General features: G+C 41.9%; 1 protein-coding gene across 1 annotated transcript in view; it reads left to right on the top strand.

Moving 5' to 3' along the window:
- Positions 1-23,817, top strand: part of fndc1 (fibronectin type III domain containing 1) — a 40,421-nt gene that overhangs the window by 2,444 nt on the left and 14,160 nt on the right. Inside the window, exons 2-16 of the mRNA XM_073493387.1 lie at positions 5,739-5,933; positions 8,055-8,123; positions 12,514-12,759; positions 12,945-13,043; positions 13,586-13,703; positions 13,803-13,990; positions 14,557-14,664; positions 15,461-15,649; positions 15,743-16,340; positions 16,485-18,418; positions 18,587-18,702; positions 18,885-18,996; positions 19,102-19,449; positions 21,081-21,155; positions 22,150-22,299. Coding sequence (XP_073349488.1) covers positions 5,739-5,933; positions 8,055-8,123; positions 12,514-12,759; positions 12,945-13,043; positions 13,586-13,703; positions 13,803-13,990; positions 14,557-14,664; positions 15,461-15,649; positions 15,743-16,340; positions 16,485-18,418; positions 18,587-18,702; positions 18,885-18,996; positions 19,102-19,449; positions 21,081-21,155; positions 22,150-22,299 — 4,545 coding nt within the window. The remainder of the gene's footprint in view (positions 1-5,738; positions 5,934-8,054; positions 8,124-12,513; positions 12,760-12,944; positions 13,044-13,585; positions 13,704-13,802; positions 13,991-14,556; positions 14,665-15,460; positions 15,650-15,742; positions 16,341-16,484; positions 18,419-18,586; positions 18,703-18,884; positions 18,997-19,101; positions 19,450-21,080; positions 21,156-22,149; positions 22,300-23,817) is intronic.

The following is a 23,817-nucleotide window of genomic DNA, read 5'->3' as shown; positions in this document are numbered from 1 at the left end:
TGACCGCCAACTTTGAGAAACAAAGTAGGTTTTTAGACTATAATTGTACTGGTCAGCTTCTGTTTATAGCTGTCATATGTCATAAATGTCATATATGTATGCATGTAGCCCTCCCAAGCTAAACAATTACTCACTACTGGTTGTCGCTTTAAATAAAATACATTCTTACACACTTAAATGAGGCTTAATCTCCATTAATACAATGACTGCATCTTGTCCAACAGTGTGGTGATTGATGTGCTGCTGTGACTGACTGAAGTCAGAGGGCACTTATGGTCATGGTCGCTGTCTGGTTTGTCGGCTTTATGACAAAGTTGATTACTGGAGAGAGTTTACTGAAGGTCAGAGGTGAGGGGAGAGGACTGACAGAGGTGCTACCAAGAATCTTGTAGCTCAAGGCAAGATTTGACACCAACCCCCCACCTAGATGAATACCTATCTTAGAAAGCATAGATAGGTCTGGCTGCAACCATTTTTAATTATGGTATGGGGGAGTGACGCTTTGGCTTGTTTGTATTTCTTTAAACCAATCACAATCATCTTGGGTGGCACAAAGCCCAGGAAGCAGCAACTGTGCCCCTCCAATCAGCTGCTAGCCTGTTAAGGTTCATACCGTTAGCGACCAAGTAAGTGTTGAATTGTTGTGAGAAATGAAAACATGATGTGTTGCAGTTGCCATGATTGACTGTAGTGCTGCTACACTCTCACTCGTGGGCTCTCATTATGTTCCTCTTGGGAGCAGCTGAATCTAATGTAACTGTCCGGTCCGGTCTTAGGCCTTTTTAAATCGACTAAAACCTAATGCCAAGTGAAGTAGTCAGCCTATGGCAGGCTTGTACCCACAGTATATATATCTGGTAAGTCAGACTAAATATATCCAGGTCCCATATGTTTACAGGTCCAATTTCGAAGAAAGTTGATTTTTTAGTGTCATTCCCAACTCATCAAATACTGACACCTACAATCCCAAAGTGTCTTTTTACTAGTTGGGAATGAGACTCAAAAATCAACTTTCTTACAAATAGGACCTTTAAGTTTGAACAGCAAGGGAAGCTACAGTCATCAGCTGGTTATCTTAGCTTAGCCTAAAAACTGGAAAAACAGAAGGCTGTTTCCCCTTGTTTCTAGTTTTAATGCAAAGTTAAGATAACCAGCTGATGACTATAGCTTCATACGTAACTTACATACATGAGAGTGGTATCAATCTTCTCATCTTATTCTTGGCAAGAAAGTGAACAATATCCTAAAAGGTGTAGAGAGGAGATTAACAAAGATAGCACAAAGACTTCTTTTACTCTCTCGAATGAGAGAGAGTGGAGTTTTGTTTGTGGGTCTTAGAACATTAAAAACATCTCTTTCCAAAATTAGTGTTCTGGTTACTGGTGAAAATCCACAGAACAAGCTGTCAACAGTTGTCATGGGATTGTTTCTTTGGTGGAAAGTATTTTTTATTGAAAACTGTTGACAGTGAGGTCTGTGAACCGTCCAGATTAATATTTTTTTGGCAAAAGATATGTTGCTGTTGAAAGTTTAAAAAGCTGTGAGCACCATAATTAAATTTTATTCAAGTCATAAATCTCAGAGACAGATATTTTGACATATACAACCAAATCTATCTGCATGACTGTCCAGTGGTAAGTTATAATTACTGAGTTATTCCTTTGGTAATTTGGGTGAATGAGCCCTTTAAATCAATGTCATGGATGGTTAAAGTTTGAGTCAAACCCAAATCTGAAAATACAGCTTGACCAATCAGACTGAAGTTTAAGTGTGTGTTTTTGCTCCATCTAACAGCCACCTCCACTGCATAGATATGATAGGATACAATAGGATACGATATGACGCGACATGACACAATAAGATACGATATAATATGATACACTACAGTATGATACGATACAATACTGTACGATAAGATAAGATACACTACAGTATGATACAGAACGATGCGATATGAAACAATACAGTACAATACGATATGATACACTATGGTACAATACGATACAAACACTGAGATACGATATGATACGATACAATATGATACGGTACGGTAAAATACTGAATGGTATGATATGGTACGATACACTGCGGTACAAAACGATACAATACAATACCGCACAATACGTTACATTACTATATGATATGATATGATTCGATACGATACGGTACGATAAGATGCGATAATGCACGTTATCCCTATATATTCCTAATCCTAAGAACAAACATCATAAAAAGGCTTGGCAAAAATAACCCTGCAGAGACATCTTTGAGGTTTCCTTCATGTCTGTCGAGTGTATGTGTGCTGCAATGATTTTTTTTAAAAATCCCAGAAGTAGAAACGTGGAAACTTCTACCTCACTTGCCTCTAGCACCTACACTGACTGGAGAGAAAAGACACCTCAGTCAGTGTGTGCATGCCTTTGTTGTTGCCATGACAGCAAATAACTTTATTATCTAAACACCTACAGATGTGTATGACTTCACTCATAGAATGGACAGTCTTAGCATCATGAGCCTCCTCTACCTTACCACACATTCACTGGTCCTCCTGATTATTGATGGGAGTTTGTGGAGAAGGACAGTTATGAGGATTTAATAGCATACTCATTAGGGGTGAGCGGTGGGTCAGCGTCTGTGATTTTTGTGGCGAGGTGAGAAGGTGGTCTTGTAAAAGTGGAGCTGCACTGCAGGTGCATGAGCACAAGTATTTTCTAGAGCAGTTTTAACAGGAGTCCTTTGACCTCGGGGCTTACCTGCATATGCTTCTTGCACCAAACCCCACATGCACATACACGTGTGTCTGTAAATCTGCATCCATCTAACACACTCTTTCTTTCACATTTTTATCAAAGAAAAGACACTGACATAATGACCCTCAGGCTCTGCCCTCATTCTTCACATACTTAATACTTTCCACTGTCTCACTCAATCACAGTCTAACTGCCTGTCTTTCCATTTCACATTCACAAACACACAGCATAGAAAAATGTTATATTATTGCTCTGGTTTTCCATGGCAGCGCCTTGAAACCAAGTCTCCCTCCATAAGATTATGATGTTACAACCACTCAGTTGCTTCCCAAAATGTTTATTCTTGGATAGCAATCATGCATCTGCGTTGCTTCAAGGAGTCTTGATTTAATCAAAAATATCTGGTGTGCCCTTGGATCATAAATTTCCTAAGAGGCCAAAATCACAGGATGATGTCTGGACAGAGGAGCAGATCCCTTCCTACGCATTACATAGCCTTAATGGAAACAGGGTGGAGGTGACTGAAGTGTGTCCAGACGTGTGTCAGTGGATTCTGCCATGAACAGCTGATAAAACTGTCTCTGCTGTAACCCTGCGTTAATGAGGAAATAATGAGGAGTGATTGTGTTTTGTTTTTTGTTTTGGGAAAACACCCTCGCTCTCCTCCATGTACCCAGACACAGTGTGAATCACGCCTGTATCCGGTGCCATCTAGGGTCCGCAGAAACATCAATGAGACGATCTTTTAGCACATACTAAATCTCCGAGTTCAGCAGAGGCAACATTGCAGGCCTCTGAAGGGCTGTGGCCATCTATAAACTGCAGCAAATGAGACCGGAGTGGCAATTATTTCTAAATGTGAAAAGTGAGAGTGCAGATCCAGCTGGGCGCACACCTGCAGACAACAAGGATTCAAAATGATGAAGTGAAGCGAGTTTGTGATGATGCTAAACTGAAACTGCTGCTGTAAACCTTTGGGGAGCTCAGACAATCATAAGAACCAGCTGTTTATGAGATGCACAGACAACACTAACAATTATATTTGACAGCGATGAATGACCAGCATGCTATTAAACCTTGCACAACTTTTATTTTGTTAGGGTACTGCAGATCCTCTCCATTCAGCCAATACCTGAATACATTGAGATTAAGATTTAGCGCTGCCATCATCAATATTTTTGTATCAACAATAGAATAAATGGCACACAGAATTCTTTCAGTTTATTTTTTTGGATTAACGGCCCACAACTTGTACTGTTTCGGTTCTCTCTCATCCAGTGGCGGACTTGTGATATTTGAGGGCAGGGGCCAAAATGAAAAAAAAAAGCACCACATGTATGCCGGGGGGCACCAGTGTGCAGAAAGTCTTGATATATTTATGATGAAGAAAGGGGACTTCACCACATTTTGTTCAATGGAAGGGCACCCAAGAGGGCACTTTATCACATAATATCCGCTCGGAAGGGCACCCTAGAGACACCCTGTTGGTGTTATTCCTACAACATCATAATTAATGTTGCTTCAGGATCATCATTCAAGCCTCCAGGCTGACTTTTTACACTGGTTAGGCACACCAGCACATAATTTAGGCGCCACCCCCCACTATTTGTTGACAGGTAAAAAGGTGCAGATAAATGTTGTTGTTTTTTTTTTTTCATTTAAATTACAGCACACACAACCAGAAATTTCAGTAAGAAAAATATTTTTAGACTTTTTTTATAATCTGACCTGCTGTATATCAGGTGCAATCGTGTGACCATTGAAAACATTTATTCACACTTGACAGATTAACATTAACTTTGTTGACTTTAATTCTGAATTTCATGCCAGTAACATGGTTCAAACAAGTTGGGACAGGGGCAACGCAAGACTGGGATAGTTGTGGAATGAACCAAAAACACCTGTTTGGAACATCCCACTGGTAAACAGGTTCATTGGTAACAGGTGATAATATCATGATTGAGTATGAAAGGCGCATCCTCAGAAGGCTCAGTCGTTCACAAGCAAGGATGGGGTGAGGTTCAGTACTTTGTGAAACACATGATTATATACTGGATATTACTACATGGGCTCAGGGACACTTCGTAAAACTGTTACTGGTTAACACAGCTCATTTGCAAATAATTGCATTCTCTTTATATTTACTTTTTTTTATTTTTTTTAAACTTTTTTTGGAATCAGGATTGTACAGTGATCAAGGGTTTTTATGTATAACTCATTGGGTAAGGGTTATAAACAATATTAAACACCTTTCTCTCCATGCGTCAGACTTTGTACAAATGTTCCCTTCTTGGGTTGAGTCAGCTGAGGTTTAAGCATCCATGCAAGCTCTCAGGCATGAGGCCATTATTTTGTGCATGATGAATCGAGTCAGCAATTTTGAATTTTGGACTGTCTCAAGTGACTGCTAATTATTTCTCCATGTATGCAGTGCTCTCCGGGGGCTTTTAACAGCTACACTTTCTTTCTTACAAGCTGAATTCACAATTTTAGACAGCGTTAAAGTCACGCTCAACGCTTTACTTCATTATCTTGGTGTAATGTTCACCTGTTGGTAATTGTGCTGTCAGTCCTTGCACTAGAAGAGGAGCATACAGGCGGTTGCTATCCAAAACAGAGTGGTGGTTGCTGTTTTCTTTGTTTTGTTTTGAGCAAATCTAGCCAAGAGAGAGACTCAGCTTTGCTTATTGTGCTGAGCCTTTAGCGTCCAACCAAATCCTCAGTTATTTATTTAACCATCAAACTAGTTTGTGTTTATCAGGGCCGCCTTAAAGTTTATGCTTCATCAGAATCAGAGTTACTTTAAATGCCAAGAATAATAATAAACAGGAAATTGGTCTGGTGGGACTAAATAAGAGGTGTATTAACAGCTTACCTAGCTTGAATAGCAAGCATGCACCTTTACAATAAGGGACAACGACTGTTAAATAAACTTTATATATACACATAATACATACACATAATTCAATGACGTCATTTGTTTTGCAGCAGAAAAGCCCCTGAGGTCACACAATGGGAAACAGACATCTGTGGACAGGGGCCTGAGGGAGAGCTGGGAGCCTTCTATCCATCTGGATGGAAGACCTGTGGACCGCTTCGTCATCAGCTCCAGCAAACCCACGAGATCTCACCGCTTCACTAGAGTGGGAAAGGACAGTCGCTCTCCCCCACTGGAGGATGTAGGTAAGGCAGAAACAGAAGTTAAAAAGACGAGGATGTGAGATGTTTGAGATTGATTGACGTGAACAAATCTAGTGCGAGCTAATGTAAGGGAAATTCTCCTTGTCAAAGTTTGAGAGTTTCTAATTCTCTGAAGAATTACAGACTGGTCAGATGTCTTAAATACATGCAGCACGGAGAGAAGGCCCAATCAGAGTGTTCTCTCTCGAGTTTCAGATTGTCTTCACTTACATACTGTCAGGAAACAACCTGACAACAGATGCAGACCTCATGACAGGTGTTAATCATGCCTTCCCCAGAGCAATGACCCTCTGGTGTTTTGCAAGACAATGACTGTCAGATAATCTGACTTCCTGACAACACTTTAGGCAAAGAGAATCGCCCCTCATCTGAATTCCTGACATGTTCCAATCCCTACATCGATTACTGAATCTATAAAACGTTTAATTCCCACAGCTAATAAGTGTGTTTCTAAGGAACTTAGACAAAAAAGTCATTCAGAGGAAAATAAATGGACTGAGAGCAAGAAAAAGAAGTTTGGCTCAAACTTTGGAGGGAGCTTTCAGATCCCAGAGTTCTGCACTTTCTCAAAGCAAGTGCCAAGAATGAGGAGGGGATGAGCAAAGCTGTGTACAAAGCTGAGACGCCAGGAGGTGAGGTGTACAGACACATGTGAGTGCGTGTATGATTGATTTTTATCAGAGGATTAGTTCAGCATTGGATGTACTGTCATCCAGGTTTGCCAGAAACAGAGAATGAAGACTGCGGGTGGTTTTGTGCATGACCAGCAATCACCATCCCAGCTGGTTATTTTAGACTTTAGATTATTTTTAGGTCTTAACAGCTTCTCTGGTATAATTCCTAATCCCACCTTGTAAAACACAAGACAGGTCTTTATGTTTCGACACACATACAGTTTGCAGTGTTGACACAGTCTAGCCTGCTTTTGTCATTATTCCGTTTTCCTCCGTCCTTGGCTTCTTAGAGCCATACTTCATCAGCGGCTTAAAGTCTGCAGCCAGCCCTTCTTTTCCACATCCAAACCCAGCCCAGCTCCTATAACCCAATCCCCTGTGTTGTGGTCACTGCTGTGTGTGTGCGTCTGGGACATGTGTGTGTTTGGTGGTGTTTGTGGTGGAGGATAGGGCGGTGCCAAGTGTTGAAGTCATACATTGTCTTGTATGGTGTGTCAGTGTCTTCAAACATGCACATATAGATGCTTTTGTGATTGTGCTCGTGTGTGTTTGTGTGTGTGCCGACCAATATGGCGGCGGCCTTGCGGTCTCTCCAGCTCCGGCACAGTTTGCCATTAATCTCAGTGTTGCCTGTCCAGAAATTCCTTGCAGATCATGTGTTGTTCCCTCAGCAGCATGAGAGCTGCATCACTTGTCATAAATAACACCATGCTGTTTGCCTCCACGTCATTAATGTGTCTGGCCAGCCGCTGTTAAAACAACAAAGATGGAGAGGAGGCTCAATAGGAGCAGCAGGGAGAGAGGTGGAGAGTAAAGGAGAAGGGGAGATTTCTTTTCTCACCGATAAGGGGAAAACACAAAGCATACACATGGAAAAGTTCACATGCTCCACAAGAAAGGAAAATAACATTTCTGCCTGAACGTGCCTTGAGTATGTGTAGCTTGAACATGTCTTCAAAGTACACATGCTATAAGGCTAACAACAGGCTAACAGGCCTACAAGTGGTCCAGCAAGATACAAACGCTAACATGCTAACTGGACGACAAGTGGTAAAACATGGTACAAGGGCTGACATGCTAGATAGGGTAATATGCTAATATGCTAACATGCAATATTGTTGTGTTAATGTCAAAACACAGTATATCACTGTAATATTACTGTCAACTGACTGTCAATTGGTATATTTACAATAACTACAGATGCTTATTACAGTATCATATTGTAACTTTATGGCAAAATAATGTACTTTGACAGTAAAATCGTGTCTGTGTTGCTGTAGAAAGACAGCATATTACTGTGATTTTCATCTACATGACTGTAAAATAATTACAGTATACAACTGTGAATTTACAGTGTGCTCACTAGTTCCTATGAGCCACATCATTTAACTCGATATCCTGTCTTTTTCTTTCTTATCTTTTTTCTTAGACCCTGAATGGGTTAACCTGGATGGCTTTGCTGTGTTGGGCGGTACACCTGTCAGCAACTCATCAGCAGGTAAATCTGATCTCAGGGCGTCTTTACTAACAATGCATGAGAGTGGTCAAAAGCCACATGTGTAAAACTATCAGGTCAAATCCATTAAAAGCATGATGCTGAAATTATCTGCTGTCATCATGGATATAAATGGATCCACTGAAACAAATGTGAGGATGATTCACTGCTATGTCTTGGGGCGACTCGCTCCTTTTCCTTCATTCCCTCACTTATTATGTCCCAATGGGATCAGTGGGGAAAAACACTTACTTGTCTCTGACTCATAGATTCCCGTATATTTGGCTAGGTTATGTTTTTCTTGCAGGTGATTCAAATTTACATCATTTTTTCTTGCCTCTAATGGTTTACGCCACATTAATTATCACATATTTGCCTGTCACTGCTTTCAACAGACTGTAAAATGACAGGAAATTTCAAGCGAGTGATTAGAGTGTACTTCATGGATATATTTATGAGTTCACAGTGAACTAATTGATTAGTCTAGTGATAGAAAATACATGTAAAATTTCTGCTTCAACATGTCTAAAAATGACTAGACCTTTGTTAAATATTATGCTGAACTGTGTACTTACATTAACCCAAAGGTTTCAAACAATGTCCAGACCCAGAGAAATCCATAACTTTAGTCAAGGTAATGCTGCATTTCATTGTGTCCCCCGTGAGTCAGAGAGTGAGGAAGGAAGTCGGCCAACAAGAATAAATGTAACTTAAATAAAACTTTCAAACATTAGCTCGTCCATGAACATTTGTGTCTCAGTCACTTCAGATTGATTTTAATCAACAATGGTGGTTGTTTAATGGTACGTTCACCACTAGCAAGCTGTCACTCGTGCACAGAATAATTTGTGTTTATTCCCAAACAGCCACATTACTTTACTGTACATTAGCCATAAGCTAGCTAGCAATTGAACACGCCAAGCATGTTAGTGTCACCCCTGTGGATTGCTGCTGCAGTCAGGTTAATAAGTGGGAGTGAAGATAAATCCAGTTTTTAAACCCAAAAGTTAAAATGTAATCTCTGAGCTCTGCTTCTGTTGGTAAATGACTTCAGACCAACACATGTTCATTATGACTCTGGGTGTTTATTTCTCCAGAAGGTCTGGCTCTGCGCCCAAATCTCTCCCTTCGCTCCACCTGACGATCCCCAAACAATGATTGAGAGATCCCTAGTAGCAGAAATGACATATTGTGCTTTTAACTGGCAACAATTTTGACGGTTTTGATTAATTAAATAAAAAGTCGTCATTTATCAAGCAAAAATCCAATTTCATGGATTTTGACGTGTTTTTTCATGATTTTGTGATATTTATAAATTATTCATTGAATAAATTAAAATTAAAATGTATATAAAAATAAATAATCGATATGGATCAATAAAGAAAATAAATTATTTGCAGCTCTAATATTTATCTTCACTTTAAGCTCTTTAGAGGAACTTTGATGGTCTTCTCATATTTTTCCTAATTGAAGTCAAGTGCAGCATTATGGGGCATTTTTATATTTAACCATATGTCATGTAAACACTTACTCGTCTACCACAGGGCTAACAAAGTAGACACATGCACACTTGTATTCATGTTGTGCCATGGGGATGATTTAGTCTCTCCAAACCACTTGACTGGCATGTCTTTGTGCCGTGGCATGGAACATGGAGAAAACCTACTGAGATTCCAGACTGAAAGGATCAGGACCAGCAACTGAACCCTGGACCTTCTTGTTGTGAGACGACAGTGCTAACCACTGATCCACCATGCCGCTCTAGAGTTTCAGTCGTATTTGTTTGAGGCAGAGCTGCTCTGCAGACACGGCTAATCATATTTGTTGAGTTAAACGTCAGTGAAGGGAGCCAAAGAACCACTGCGACTCTGGCAAAGTAAAGCCAGAGTAAAAGCCAGTGAAAAGAAAAGAGCAAAAGAATACATGCAGAATGTTATGAAGCACACTTGCTAGCAGTCCTGTCTTATCGAGTTATCAAGCTAGCTACGAGCTAATGTTATTTATCCCAGTTAACATTTTAAATTAGGCTACACTAGGCTCGGTAAGCTATGGATAAATAAAGAATACACACCACATAACAATTTTGAAAATGTGTTTATCAGCCATTAATGGACATTAACTAGGAAAACATTAGCAACTGTTATAATTTTGTTTGCTAATGAGCTCAGTTAACAAATCAAGTTATGCGTTTAAGCTAATGAATGAATAAAAGTGTTGCATTTTCAGATTTTGACCTGGGTTGTTTCTTTTCCATGTTGGTTTGTCAGTCAGCTAACTTTGTCTCTGCTACTTGAGGTTATCATTCCTGCTCCAGGAATGCTCTACCACTGAGAATTGTTTGCATGAATTAAACTGTGGCTAAACTGAGCAATGTACACCACAGTGAGACTCAAACTTACCAATTTGTATTTGCAAAGTTTAGTTTTGCTTTTGAAGGTGGTGAAATGTCATAGTTTGTGGATAAAAGCCTGGCTTTCTCCAGCTAGTTTTTGAGGAGGGCGTAAGCACTCAACAGTGACATTCTTCACCACCAGTGTGAACACTCTGAGGTGGGTCGCCCCTGTAGCGGTGTTTGTCTGTCTGGGGGCCAGGCTCATAGCACCTCGGACCATGGAGCTTCCAGGAAAAGACAGAAAGGATCTGGCAGTGAGAGCATTGTGGAGTCAATGGTTTTGTGGTCCGTGGCGTGGTAACCCAGGCCAAACTATGCACTGTGACGCTTTTCCAGAGAGAGAGAGAGAGAGAGAGAGAAGGAGGAAGACGAAAATAAAAAGAACAGGAGCGGTCGGCTGATTAAAGCCAAATGTTTTTTTTGTGAAGTCAGCTAGAACGAGGAGAGACAATCAAACAGGTACAGTGGGTGTCAGACAGACACAGAGGATTGGTCCATGTTAGTGTTATTCTTGTAACTGTTGAAACAATAGCTGTCAAAAATGGCTGAAATACACATAAAGCAGGAATAAAATATACTTTATTATAGTCACTATCAATATGTTACTGTACGGTTCATTTCATACATCTGAATCAATATTCAAATACTTTTACCACACATAATGTAACTTTTGAAAGATAATCAGGTAAACACAAGTGAGTCCACAGGGGCTTTGGACCAGGATGAGCCAAGGCTAGCTGGTTAGCATGCTAACTTACAGTAGATATATTGGAACACAATAAATGTTTATCATTATATCAAAAGTCCTTCATATGCTTTTGATAATTTTATTATATTTTTTTTAATGTTTTCAACTAAATACTTTAATTTTTTATTTAACAGGATTACAAAAAGCAGTCATGCTGTCATTTTGGCTGACAGATTATCCAAGAAATTTGCACAGGTGCAGGGGAATTTTGGAGAGAAAGATTTGAAAACAGGAAAGGCTGAGCGGAAAAGTAACAACAGTTGTTGCATTACCAAACAGCCAAATTGTCTCGGTCCAAAGGGGAGAAATCTACTCAGCTGTGCTGGCAGAACAGAGCGAAGGATAAAGACAGAGAGACTGAAAGACACGGGGAGCTCCAAGTCTCCAAGTCTTGCTGACACAAACTTCCTCTCTCTTCCTTGGAGCTTTTCTTGTTTGCATTTATATTCCTCTTCACATCCTCTTTGTTGTCCACCACACATATGGTGATACGGTGAAAGGCTATTTGCACTAAAACTCCAGCCACAGCTGAAGAAAACATTTTGGGTGCGGTGACCTCTCTTGAAAGACTCTGTTCGTCCACCCTACCTGTTTGTTGGATGGGGAAACCCTACATCACAGTATTTTTTTGTCCTCTTTCTATTTCGTCAAATCCACATTGTAACATAAGCTTACTTGTCAGTACTCACCCAGCTGTGCGGGAAGCTATCCTGATGGGAAACAGGGCAGATCCCTCTCATCTGACAGTGATTATGAGAAAATATAAGCGAGGGATAGAGGGAGTAGAAGAAAGAAAGAAGACAAAAAGAGTGGGAGGGATAGAGGATTTCTTTATTGTGATATTGCCAATGCTATCGCTCAGCACTGCAGTCAGATGAGTTGGGTTGTCTGGCTGTCTGAGTCAATGTCTGAGAAGCTGTCCAGGATGGAGTCACCACTACGGTGGGATTAAAGTATGAAGCAGGACACCAGAAGTTGGAGCAGATGACAGGGGACATGGTGTGCTTCCATAGCATATCCCCTCTGTGACAACTGGTCGTGTTTACTGTCACTGTTGGATTAAAGTGACATGTCATTGTGTGTTTATCACTGAGCGGATGTGACTTGAGCAGAGCAATTATGTTTGATGGTTTTCCATGAAAGTTAGTTTCAACAAGGCAAACCGAGCACAGAGGACAGCTTATGAATTAGCTATGGGGCCATAAAGGTAAGATGAATGCTGACTTTTCTCCTGCTTTATGTTCTACCAACAGGTCCAGCCAGGTCCCAACAAAGAGCTACCAGAAATCAGCCCTTTGTACAGCGGGCCACCAGGGCGGGCAGAACAGCTCGGCCATTGGGCGTGTCCAACACCAGGACGCACAGGAGGGCCCCTCAGTCCTCCTCAGGTCCCAGGCAGCCTGAGAGAGCTTCAGCTGGAGCCCCCCCACTAGAGAGAAGACGCCAACACCACACAAAGCCTCAATCTGACCAGAGAAACCGAAACACACAAAAACTAAGTAAGGGGACCCACGTTTTACACCCTTATCCATCAGATAAACAGGCCAAGTTCTGGCTGCATGCAAACTACTATTTCCGTTTAGTTTTATTTGAAAAGGAGCTAAGTGTATAAATTCTGTCTGTACTATCTTTAGTGTCCATAGTGTAAACCCTGGCCGTGCCTGGTATCCCTTTCTATTCATAGCATCTGAGTCCGTTCATGTGGTGTCACTGCAGGCACAGAAGGCCCCGGGCCAGAGCGCATCGGCTAACAGAGCAGTCACAACCAAAACAACCACACCAGGTACCTGCAGGTTTAAAGACAATCACTGCATTCCTCTACACATGTATCTGTATTTCTTTGCCATTCAAATACCTTAAAGGTGCAATATGTAAGAAATATATTCTAAAAAATTCAACATCTACTGTATTGTGTTGCAGAGATAGGCCTATCTATTGATGTTAGCATGTTAACCAGCCAGCCCCTAGCCAGTCTGTTTCTCAAGAGGTGATCGCCTGACAGTAAATAACACCCACACCGAGCTATCAGTCTGGGTAGAGTCAACTGATACGACCCCTAACTAATGGCAGCTACAGTTAGCAGCAGTTAGCGGTGACTCTGGTGATGTGCTGCCCTGTATTTGTTTGGAGCATGAATGTGAAAGTTGGCCAATTCTTACTCATTGCACCTTTAAAATAACAATTAAGCTGAAAACTGATACGTTAAGCCAAAATCACAGAAACCAGCGACTCACCTATAAACAAATTCAGTGATCTCAGAGGTAATTTTAATATTGGTTTGGAGCTACCCATTTTTCTTTGTGTGTGTCTGTTTGTATTGTCCAGAGCCACCAGAGTACGAGGCACAGGACATCAGTGTCAGGGTCATGTCTCCTCAGTCAGTCCTCATCTCCTGGATTGACCCTGCTGTTGAGATGGGAAAGGTCGACCCTGGGACATCCAGGTGAGAATTTGTTTCAGTGTGTGTGTCTGTACCTTTAAAGACAAAGAATGCTAACCCTCTCCACTTGAATAAAAAAATCCCAATTTTCTCTTTGCCCAGATCCTACACAATTAGGTACAGGGAAAAGGGTGAGTCAGCGCGCTGGGAGTACAAGGACAGCCCTCAGAGGAGAATGATGATAGACACCCTGTCCGCTGACAGCATGTATGAGTTCTCTGTCAGAATCTCTCAGGGAGAAAATGACGGGAAGTGGAGCGTCTCCGTCTTCCAGAGGACCCCTGAGTCAGGTATGCTCAGCCACTGCCTGCTGAGAATTAATCATGGAATATCATCAGGAGAAGTGATGAATAGTGATTTCTTTTTCAGAGAAATAGCTATAGAGAGCCAAAGAGCTTTATTTTTATTAGAGTTTATTCCTGCAGAAAAGAATTCAGTCTTGCGTAACCACGTCTGTTAGCTCTTTTCTTCATATTTCCTCATACCACACTTCATCACATTCACTGCCTATTACTCCTATTTGATATTTGATTTGATCTTTGGCTGCAGCTCTGTCATGATTGCAGCTTTTATACTGTGTCATAACAGCTCCTGAGCTGCGGTTCATTGGAATGTCAGCATTAACTGCCTGGCTCGCAGCTCAGCCTTCCATCTGCAGTCCCATGCAAGATCTCATGGGCAGGTTCCTGACAATGTATGGCAGCAGTTGAAGCCTCCTGGCACAAACCACTGTTTTTACATGCTTTAAGTGGCAATTTCCTCACCCTGCTCCCTCTATGCTGCTTCTGGTTTCTGTCCTGCTCCTCCTCCTATCACTGCTGTCTTTCCATTGACATGTGTTCTCCTCACTTGCTAGCACCATCTGGGCCACCAGAGAACTTTGAGGTCAAGCCACTACGAGGGAAAGGAACTGCTGTCATAGCAACATGGGATCCACCTGAAGAACCGAATGGGAGGATACGAGGTCAGACCAGGAGGATTAAAGCCAAATTAAAAACAAATCATTTTTTTTGCTACGATATCAGTATTTAAAGTTGCTGTAAGTTATATTTTGTTATTAAAACAAGTGCTAAATAGCTCTATATTCCAACAGTGACCACTGTTATTGCTGTCCTCCTCCTGCTCATACAGTAAAAGAGAAAATAAATGTCCTGGTATCGCTGCCCATGTTATCCAATCAGGACAGATAACTCCATAAAGAGGCGGTCCTGTTCACTCGTGAACGGCAGAGAGCAGGATCCTGCTGTTTGCTTCTATGTCTAGTGATTACTGCTGCAACACTTACAGCAGCTTTAAATGTATCCTTGGTCTATGACTTGTGGACTTTTTTGGCCAAAGTTGTAATCAACAAAAATTTAGCAGAACAATTGATGGTTAGGGGATGGTTTCAACAAGCAATCTGATTGGCACATACAATAATGCCATAAATAATGTACTAAAAATATGTCTAGGTAATATACAGAGTGGGTGTTAAAATATGAAAAAAACAAATAAAAAATTACGTCTAATGGGAATCAGTGCAATTGTAATCATTGTTTTGTTTTGGTTGGGAAACCCCTAGTGGCAGAAATACATTCTGTGCATTCAAATCTTAAAATTGTTACATACCCATCACTGTGTTGGCTTGTTGGAAAAGGGTGAAAAGTGTTGGTATGCACTTTTGTATTCAGATTTTCAAAGGCCATTGGTTATGAGATTTTCTCCTCTGTAATCACACAACCTCCCTTCATAACAACTGTTTATGCTCTACCTCCACACAGACTACATCCTGTCTTATGCTCCTGCTATGAAGCCATTTGGAATGAAAAGTATGACGTACCGTGGCAGCACCATGACAGCCAACGTAGACGGCCTCACACCGGGAGAGCGGTACATCTTCAAGATTAGAGCAACCAACAGACGGGGACAGGGACCACAAAGCAAAGCCTTCAGTGTTGTCATGCCAGGATGTAAGCACATTTGACTCAATACAGTATGTGTGTGAATTTATGCTTGAAAAGATGATTAATCCTTAATTTGTAACAATTTTTGTCTACTGCCAGCCAGCAGTGCTGCCTCATCGCTCCCCAAAACCAAGGACAGCCGCAGGACTAGCCATACGCCTTCCAGACAAGATACCGACCCTGATGAATCTGATGTGCAGTCAACAGAGGTGCAAGAAGAACCAACCACACCCCCTCAGCCACGCCCTGCTGTACCTTTAAACAGGCGTGTACGCCCTCTATCCCAGACACGCTCCTACCACAGCATCTTCTCCTCTGTAAGGGGCTCAGTCAGGAACACAGTGAACAGAGGGTCGTCCAGAGGAAGAGCTCAAGATAGAGAAGAGGAGGAGGAAGAAGAAGCAAAAATACCCACAACACCACCTCCAGTAGTGGAGACAACAACCATGGAGGTTGTACCAGAGACAAAAGAACCAGACAACAATGTTGCCCCTGAATCTGAGGATGAAGAGGAATATGATGAAGAGCCACTGACTACTGACACCCCCAGCCTCAAAGTTCTGATGCCCTCCCCAACCAAACCTGCAGCTACTCATCCCAAACCACCGCCCAGAAGGCCCATTAAAGTCAGGGTCCATCAAAAACCAGGATCCAAAGCTGCTTCCTCCTCCTCATCCACCTCGTCATCTTCATCTGCATCATCTTCCTCATCTTCTGCCACCTCCTCATCCTCTGATTCCTCCTCATCATCCACCTCTTCATCTTCATCTGCATCATCTTCCTCATCTTCTGCCACCTCCTCTTCTTCTGATTCCACCTCATCATCCTCACCTTCTACAACCTCATTATCCTCTTCTTCACAAAGTCAAGAGTCAGCAGCCAGTAGGAAAGATTATGTAGCATCCAAATATCCAGAGAGCAAAAACACCTACGATAAGCCCAGCATAACACATGCAAAACCCTCCACTACAGTTGTAAAAGAGACAGAGGCTACGTCTGTAGGTAGAGGCTCAGCTTCAGGGGGGCGCAACAATGGGTTTGCGTATGGTTCTAGATATGGTTACAGTCGAAGACATCCAGGAGTTTCATTTAGAGGGAATTCAACTCGAATGCTGAATGGTCATAAACCTTCCATCACCTCACAGGCGAATTTACCGAGCAGAACTCCAAATCAAGCAACATCAAACACACATAGTTCAGCAACATCACAGTCCACCTCACCAGACAGCACTCAAAACCACAGAACATCAGATACTTTCAATTCTGCAACATCCAGGTCTCCTTCAGGAAGTGGAACCCACAGCCAGGCAACATCAGATCCATATAACATTGATAAATTGCAGTCCACATCAGAGTCTAGGTCTCAAGGCTCTACTACTTCACAGCGCTCAGGCACCAATCCATCCACTGCGCAGAGCAGCTCAAACCACCCATCTGTCACAGACACATCACGCTCATCTCAATCAACTTCACACAGAGGATCTCATGGCTCTACAACTCCACACAACACACAGAGTTCACACACATCACCTGAACGAGACACAACAATCAAAGAGGGAAATGATGACAGTTATCATAAAAACACAGATGCAGAAGTAACCAAAGTTGAGGACCCTACTTCAAGCTCTAAACCACAACCAACTGAGGAGGAGAGAAGAGTGGAAGAGGGAAGGGAGGAGAGCAGTAATGAAAAACGGACGGTTCCTCGTACCGGAATTAGCCGCTCTTTTGCAGAAAGATTCCCTTGGCTTGCTAGTCGTTACCCAGGCAGGTTCGGTTCAGTGACAAGAGCGTCATCTTCCAGGCAGGATGGCAGGACTCCCTTGACCAGGTCTTCATCCTCCATCGGGGCTGGCACACCCGTCTTGACGGGGACACCCACTAGGGTTTCAGGGGCCACAGGTGCTGCAGGAGTGTCCAGGATTCAGGAGACTAGTGAAGATCTGAGGAATCCTTCCACTCATGACTCACTAAAGGATGGAGTTGCAGCAGGTTCAGTTAAGCCTTCTTCGACCAATCAACAAACAGCATCTAGCGTCCCTAGATTCCCAACTACCTCATCCTCTTCGTCTTCATCATCTTCCTCTTCGGCAGCCACTTCTTCAAACTCCGATTTACATCATTCCTCAAGTGGACACAGAGACTCAAATGCGCCCATCCATCGAGGAACCACTAATGGCAATAATAATGATCATGATAAGGATTATCTTGATGAGAGGAGTAGAGAAACCAGTGGAAAAAATGATAAACTCACAGACCCCACAGCGGCCCAAAAGAATCCTATAACTTCAGTTTATCCTCAGAGAAATGTCGAGGACAGTCAGAGTGTGGATACTTCTTCCAGGACAAGACCTGGATCACCATCTGGAGTCGTTCCAACTCATCGTCGTCCTGGTGTAGGGGCGAACGGGAGGGTACGTTCTCCTCTGCTGGCTAACAGGCAGTTTGGTGGATCTAGACTTCCCATCAGACCACAGCCAGCACAGAACTCAAGGCTGGGCTCTTCAACATCTGGTTCATCATCCTCATCAACTGATTCCTCTTCTTCAAATGTGCCCCAGCCAGTTTTGACCTCAGATCGTGATGCTGGCAGTGGAACTACCGTGACAAAGACAGGGGGATTAATTGGGGGCAACTCCCAGTCCACATCGTCATCCTCAGCATCTTCATCCTCATCTAGAGACAGGATTTTGGGCCAGGGAGGTAGGACTCGCTATCCCATTGTCAGAGGAAAACCAACCAATGGAGGGCAACTCAAGCCTGTCAACGGAAATGGTAAAGTTAATTGCTAAAGTGCATATAATAAAAGGTTTCTGCCACTGAAAAGTACTGTATTACGCACAAGGTGCAAGGATTTGCTTTAGCAAAAAGCTAAATGATACTGTAGATAATATGTCATTATTTAGTGACCAAATGACTCTGCTTACAACGTATAATCATTAGGTAAAAATGGACGACCCAACCTGACAGCAACAAATGAGAAAGAATCCTCCTCCTCTCATGGAACCAGCAAGGCCGTTGGTCAGAAGTTTATCACTGGACCTGATGGAACCAAATGGGTAACTATATTTTATGAAAGGAATGTTACGATAGTTGTGAGCTTACACTTGGAAGAAGATTATTCAGTCTTTGAGCTAAACCCTATACAATGCATATCTTTTAAGGAATAGTGATTTTTACATTTCACATTTTACTTATATAGATTTCCGTACCGATTTAGCTAATCATTTTGTGTCTCCAGGTCATAGACTTGGAGCAGGGAGTTCTTATGAACCAGGAGGGACAAGTTCTCCAGGACTCCCAGGGCAAACCCAAGAGAGTTGTGCTTGGAGCAGATGGACGCACGATTTTTGGTGATATGCTTTACTCAATCTTACATGACATTTCAACATAAAGTATTCAGCTTGAACATGTGTAAATATTCTGCTTTCCCTCTTCCTTGCTCCACTGACCACCAGACCTCATGGGCAGTCCTCTGGTAAACCAAGACGGTATGGCTCTGTTTGGCCACGGCAGAGATAGCCGGCCTGTGGTAAACCCCAAAGACAAGGTTCTCATGGTTGGAGGGAAACCTGTTGTTGGCTTGGACCTTCCTCACCTCAGGACCACCACCACCACCACCACAACCACCACCACCACCCTGGCTCCTACCACCACACCTGAACCCACCACAACTGAATGGTTCATAGAGGAGTCTACCACTGCACTGCCATTCCCAACCTGTCCACCTGGAACCTTCTCCAAAACAGATGAATATGGGTATCCAGTGCTGGACCCAGAGGGAATATTGGACTGTTATCCAGAAGGTGAGTCTTTGAGGGAGTACTTGAAGTTCATCATAACACACTGCAGACAGCATTTAGAAATATTGATCTAAATGCAGATTTTTTGCTGGAGGGATGAAACAAAATACTGCATGGCCTCAACTTGCAATGGTACTTAGTACACAGCTTTTCCACAGAACATCAGTCAAGTTAAGTGAAGCGTTTTAGAGCCAGAATAATGAACATAAATAAGTATGACTTCACTAAATCTCTCAGTTGATTTGTTTGTCATATCCATCTAGGCCAAGGCCACGAGTGTTTCCTGTCTATACCCACAGAGTCCTATAACTCTATAACTGTGTCTGTCATAGCTGTGTGATCTGGTCAGTGTGTGTGTGTGTGTGTGTGTGTAGATGTGTGTGTCTATGTGAGACCGCAGGAGCCACATGTGAGTTTCCACATCTGGGGCCTGGCTGTGGTCAGAGTACTGCTGGTTTAAACACACTTCGGGCTGTCAGTTGCACACTGCCATTAGCGTTATCGCACAGAGACAATAAATGATATGTATTCACACACAGGCATGACTGCACAAATCATTGATATTATAGTTGTTACAACATGCATGGTGGGCAACTTTAAAATAATTAAATGTACTTCAAGGGACTTTTAACTGGTTATGAAATAGTCTAAATCTAATACTGATGCCTCTGACCTACATAAGCAAACAAGATCATCAGCAAGAAGATTGGCCATTTTATATATATACAGTCAATTTTCTTTCAGATCCAAAAATTAGCAGCAGCGGATACTGATAACATTTTATGCTGGCCTTGTTAAAGTTCCCATTTCTAACAGAGTGCTATTTGCTTTGGCATAGTTACATTTTTCCCGTAAAAACAGGCAGCAGCCAATAGCGCCGAATGTATATATACCCCACCCACCCCCCATCAAGTTTTCCCCATAAAACATGACCCAGTTTCACTTAAATCACTGAATAAAGTTCTAAAGTTGTGTATTTCTACAAGTTATAAAGTTCAGATTGATGCATTAGCTCATCGCTATGCATCGTGCAAACAGCTGTGTTTAAAAAAGAAAAATACTATCCAAATCCAAAGTTGTTTTTTTGTCACTTTCAAAACAAATGCATGCACTAGCCAGATCAAGATCTTTATGACAGGAGTTGGTGGAGCTCATACTGCTTTTGTCCACAGGTGGCGCCAGAATTAAGTCATAATAAAAGTTCTTTGCAGCTCTTTTAAACTAAACTAATCACTTTAGTGTGTTGATCCTGCAAATATTTATTTTTCTCTGTGAAGCTATTTGAGAATAAACATAGAGATACTGATTCACAACAATTCCTTGTTATAATGAGTAAACTTTTCCAGAACAAACAAAAACTATGACAGTTTTTTCTCGCTGCAGCATCTCTGTACTGGAGCATGTAAACCTCAAACACAATCAAGCAAATCAGAAAGCTGGAAAGATGTTTTGTGGTGAAGTCTAAGACAGTGGGGACAATAGATTTTACAAGACTTTTTTCACTCAATCATTACACACTGGCTATCTGTTCAAGTAGGTTTGTGTTTATGGATGTGTGGGTGTACACGTCTATGTGTTTATGTGTACGTAGTCATGTGAGATTGATGCTACAGCTTGTTCTACTTCTCTGACAGAGGAATCCTCAGGAATGGAAATGGACCACATGGTTACAGTGACCATGGTGCCTGATGCTTTAGCTCTTGAGAAAGGTATTGGCTGAGTTTGGCTTCAGACCGACCTACCGCCACTGGGCTGGGATGGACTCAACTGCACTATATGCTCTTTGTTTGTTGACTGTGTGCTGCACTGTTTGTTTATTGTCTGTTTATCTGTCAGTGGATCTCTCTGCTAGCTCTTCCTGTTTGCTTTGCCTGTGGTCTTCTCTACTTGTAGGTTTGTTTGGCTTGGTTTTGGTTCATTGCTGGGTTTTTGGAAATTTTCCATTATGGGCTGTTTTTAATAACTTTTATTCCAAAAACTGAGCCCATAGTGCATGTGAACTGCATTACTAAGCTGAAGAGAATGCCTTGGCTTATGTATTTGCTATTCCTAATGTTGTTTTGTAATACAATAGATGAAACCCGGCTTCAGCCAAACACACAGTTGAATCAAAACTGCAGTGTTTGTTTGATGTGAGATTTAAACTATGTAGTTTCACTACAGGTGTTTGGATCTCTGAAGGAATCTGTTGCATGTGAGCAGTGTTCAAAATTTTCTTCTTTGGGTTTTGCTGGAAAAGACACATTGAGCGTCACAATATGTTCTTAGCATTTCCCTGCCATGGCTCAAAGCTGGTTGCATGTGTGTGGACCATGATGTAATGCCAAGGTCCACTGATGCGGCACAGAAAAAAACAGTGATGAAAACTAATTGGATTTCACCCACCGAATCCCTTCACAGTTGTCCGCCTTGGAGAGTTGTGAAATAGTCGTTGTCTTCAAGCCCCCCTCACATGGAAAATATGGGTAGCATAACATTACATAAGAATGCAGCTTTGGGTGTTTCGGGGAAAAAGGGGGTTATTTCAAAGTGAGCTCCCACATCTGCCGACAATTAATTAAATCAGTTTGACACTCCTATTACACCGATCACGATGCCAATTACAAAGGATTAATGAAACACAGCAGCACATTGTTGAGTAAGGATGTAAATAATATAAATCTGATTAAATCAAAAGCTCACTGACACATGTGTTGTCGCCAGATGAGCTTTTTGTCCAGACCACCCTGCCACCCACAACTACCACCACCACCACCACCACCACAGAGATCCCAGCTCCAGCGCCAGAATCCAGACCCAACAACAGAGGCCCTTCATCAGAGTATGACCTCAGTGGGAAGAAGAGATTCACAGGTACTCAAGGAAAGAAATGTGTGTGTGTATCAATAAGGGCATGCTCATGTATATTTACTCTTGCATAAAACCTAACAAAGTAGTTTTTTTGCCTAAACCTAACAGAATAGTTTTTGTTTGCCTTACCCTAACGGAGTAAGGTAAGGTGTAAACCTAACCAAACTACGACCATTTGATAGCATTAATGACAGCCCAAAAGTCATAATACATCAAAATATGTGAACTGTTTGTCAGCATGCTTTATTATGAAAGTGTAAATCGAAAATTGCACATTACACAGTATTGCTAGCTTGACCACAGAGCCCTTCACGTCCAAAACTGACGCTAGAGGGGAAGGTAGAGGATCATATTTTGAAGCTTACGGCCACTGACCGAGGTGCGGTATTTGACGAGTTGGGAGTGAGAACATTTTGCTGGAAAAGGGCAGGCACTTTAAAAAAAAATACTTGGCAGGTGATTGGATGAATCATCCGTCCATTACGGGCCAACTTTAGCCAGTACTGGTTGGATCAAAAGCAGAGCACTACCACCTGCGGAGCCGGGTGGTAAATCAAACTCTTGTCAAAGTCAGTCAAGTAGAGTGAAAACATAATCTCCCTCAAGAAAAGCCTTCAGTGCTGTTCTTTGCTCTTCTCATTCGATGAAAAAATACTCTCGAGTTCTGATGTAACTGATGATATAGCAGCGTCTATGCCAACCTATAGGAGGTGATGTTGTTGTCAAACGAACAGTTGATTCTCTTGCTGGTCGTTATATTAGTTCCTAACAGAACACTAATTGGTCTGAAACTCTGTGGTTTGGCTAAATGCGCATAACTTGAAGATCACACAATCTTACAAATCCAGCTGAATTATAAAGTAAACCTTTACCCAATGTATGAAAAAAACAAACTTCTTTCAACATTTGGGCTTCTGCCAAGGAGCTAGATATTATTATCTTCCAGGGTTGAGCTTTGAGTTTGCCGTTTAGCTCTAAGCTCAGATTTTAGACTTAATATCGCATTCCCATTTTGCATGATGGATTGCTTTTCAAAATGGAACTAAACCTCCTCAGATATAAAAGTTTATACTTTCAAGGGATGTATGAAAAAAACTTTTTTCATCTCTCACAAGAAGCAGGAGATTAAACCTTTTTATAGGTTTCTGTCAGTATATTTTAGAGCACATGCCAGAGAAAGACGCATATTATCTTTATCTGACATGCATGATAAATAGCATTATTGCTGAGAAAGTCGAAGAGCATGACTGATGGTGCACGCCTGGCCTCTGAGTATAACATGTTTTTTTGTGTCCCTGTTCATGAGTTTGTGCTGAGGGTCTCTCAGTGCTGTAAATAATGATAGGCTGATGGGAGTTCTGTTTTGTTTTGTGGAGGGATAATACTGCTGGACCTCCCTCTTTGTTTCTTCAGCAATACCTCATAAGTATACGACCCTCTCAGACTTTACGGCAAGTATCGGCCAAAGAAAAAGGAAAAATCACTCACACTCATCCATATCATGATGTAGGTGTCACTGAG

The sequence above is a fragment of the Pagrus major genome, chromosome 22 (assembly GCF_040436345.1).
Source record: "Pagrus major chromosome 22, Pma_NU_1.0".
Classification (NCBI taxonomy): Eukaryota; Metazoa; Chordata; class Actinopteri; order Spariformes; family Sparidae; genus Pagrus; species Pagrus major.
The sequence above is the reverse complement of the archived record's forward strand: the minus strand, read 5'-3'. Positions and strand labels throughout refer to the sequence as shown.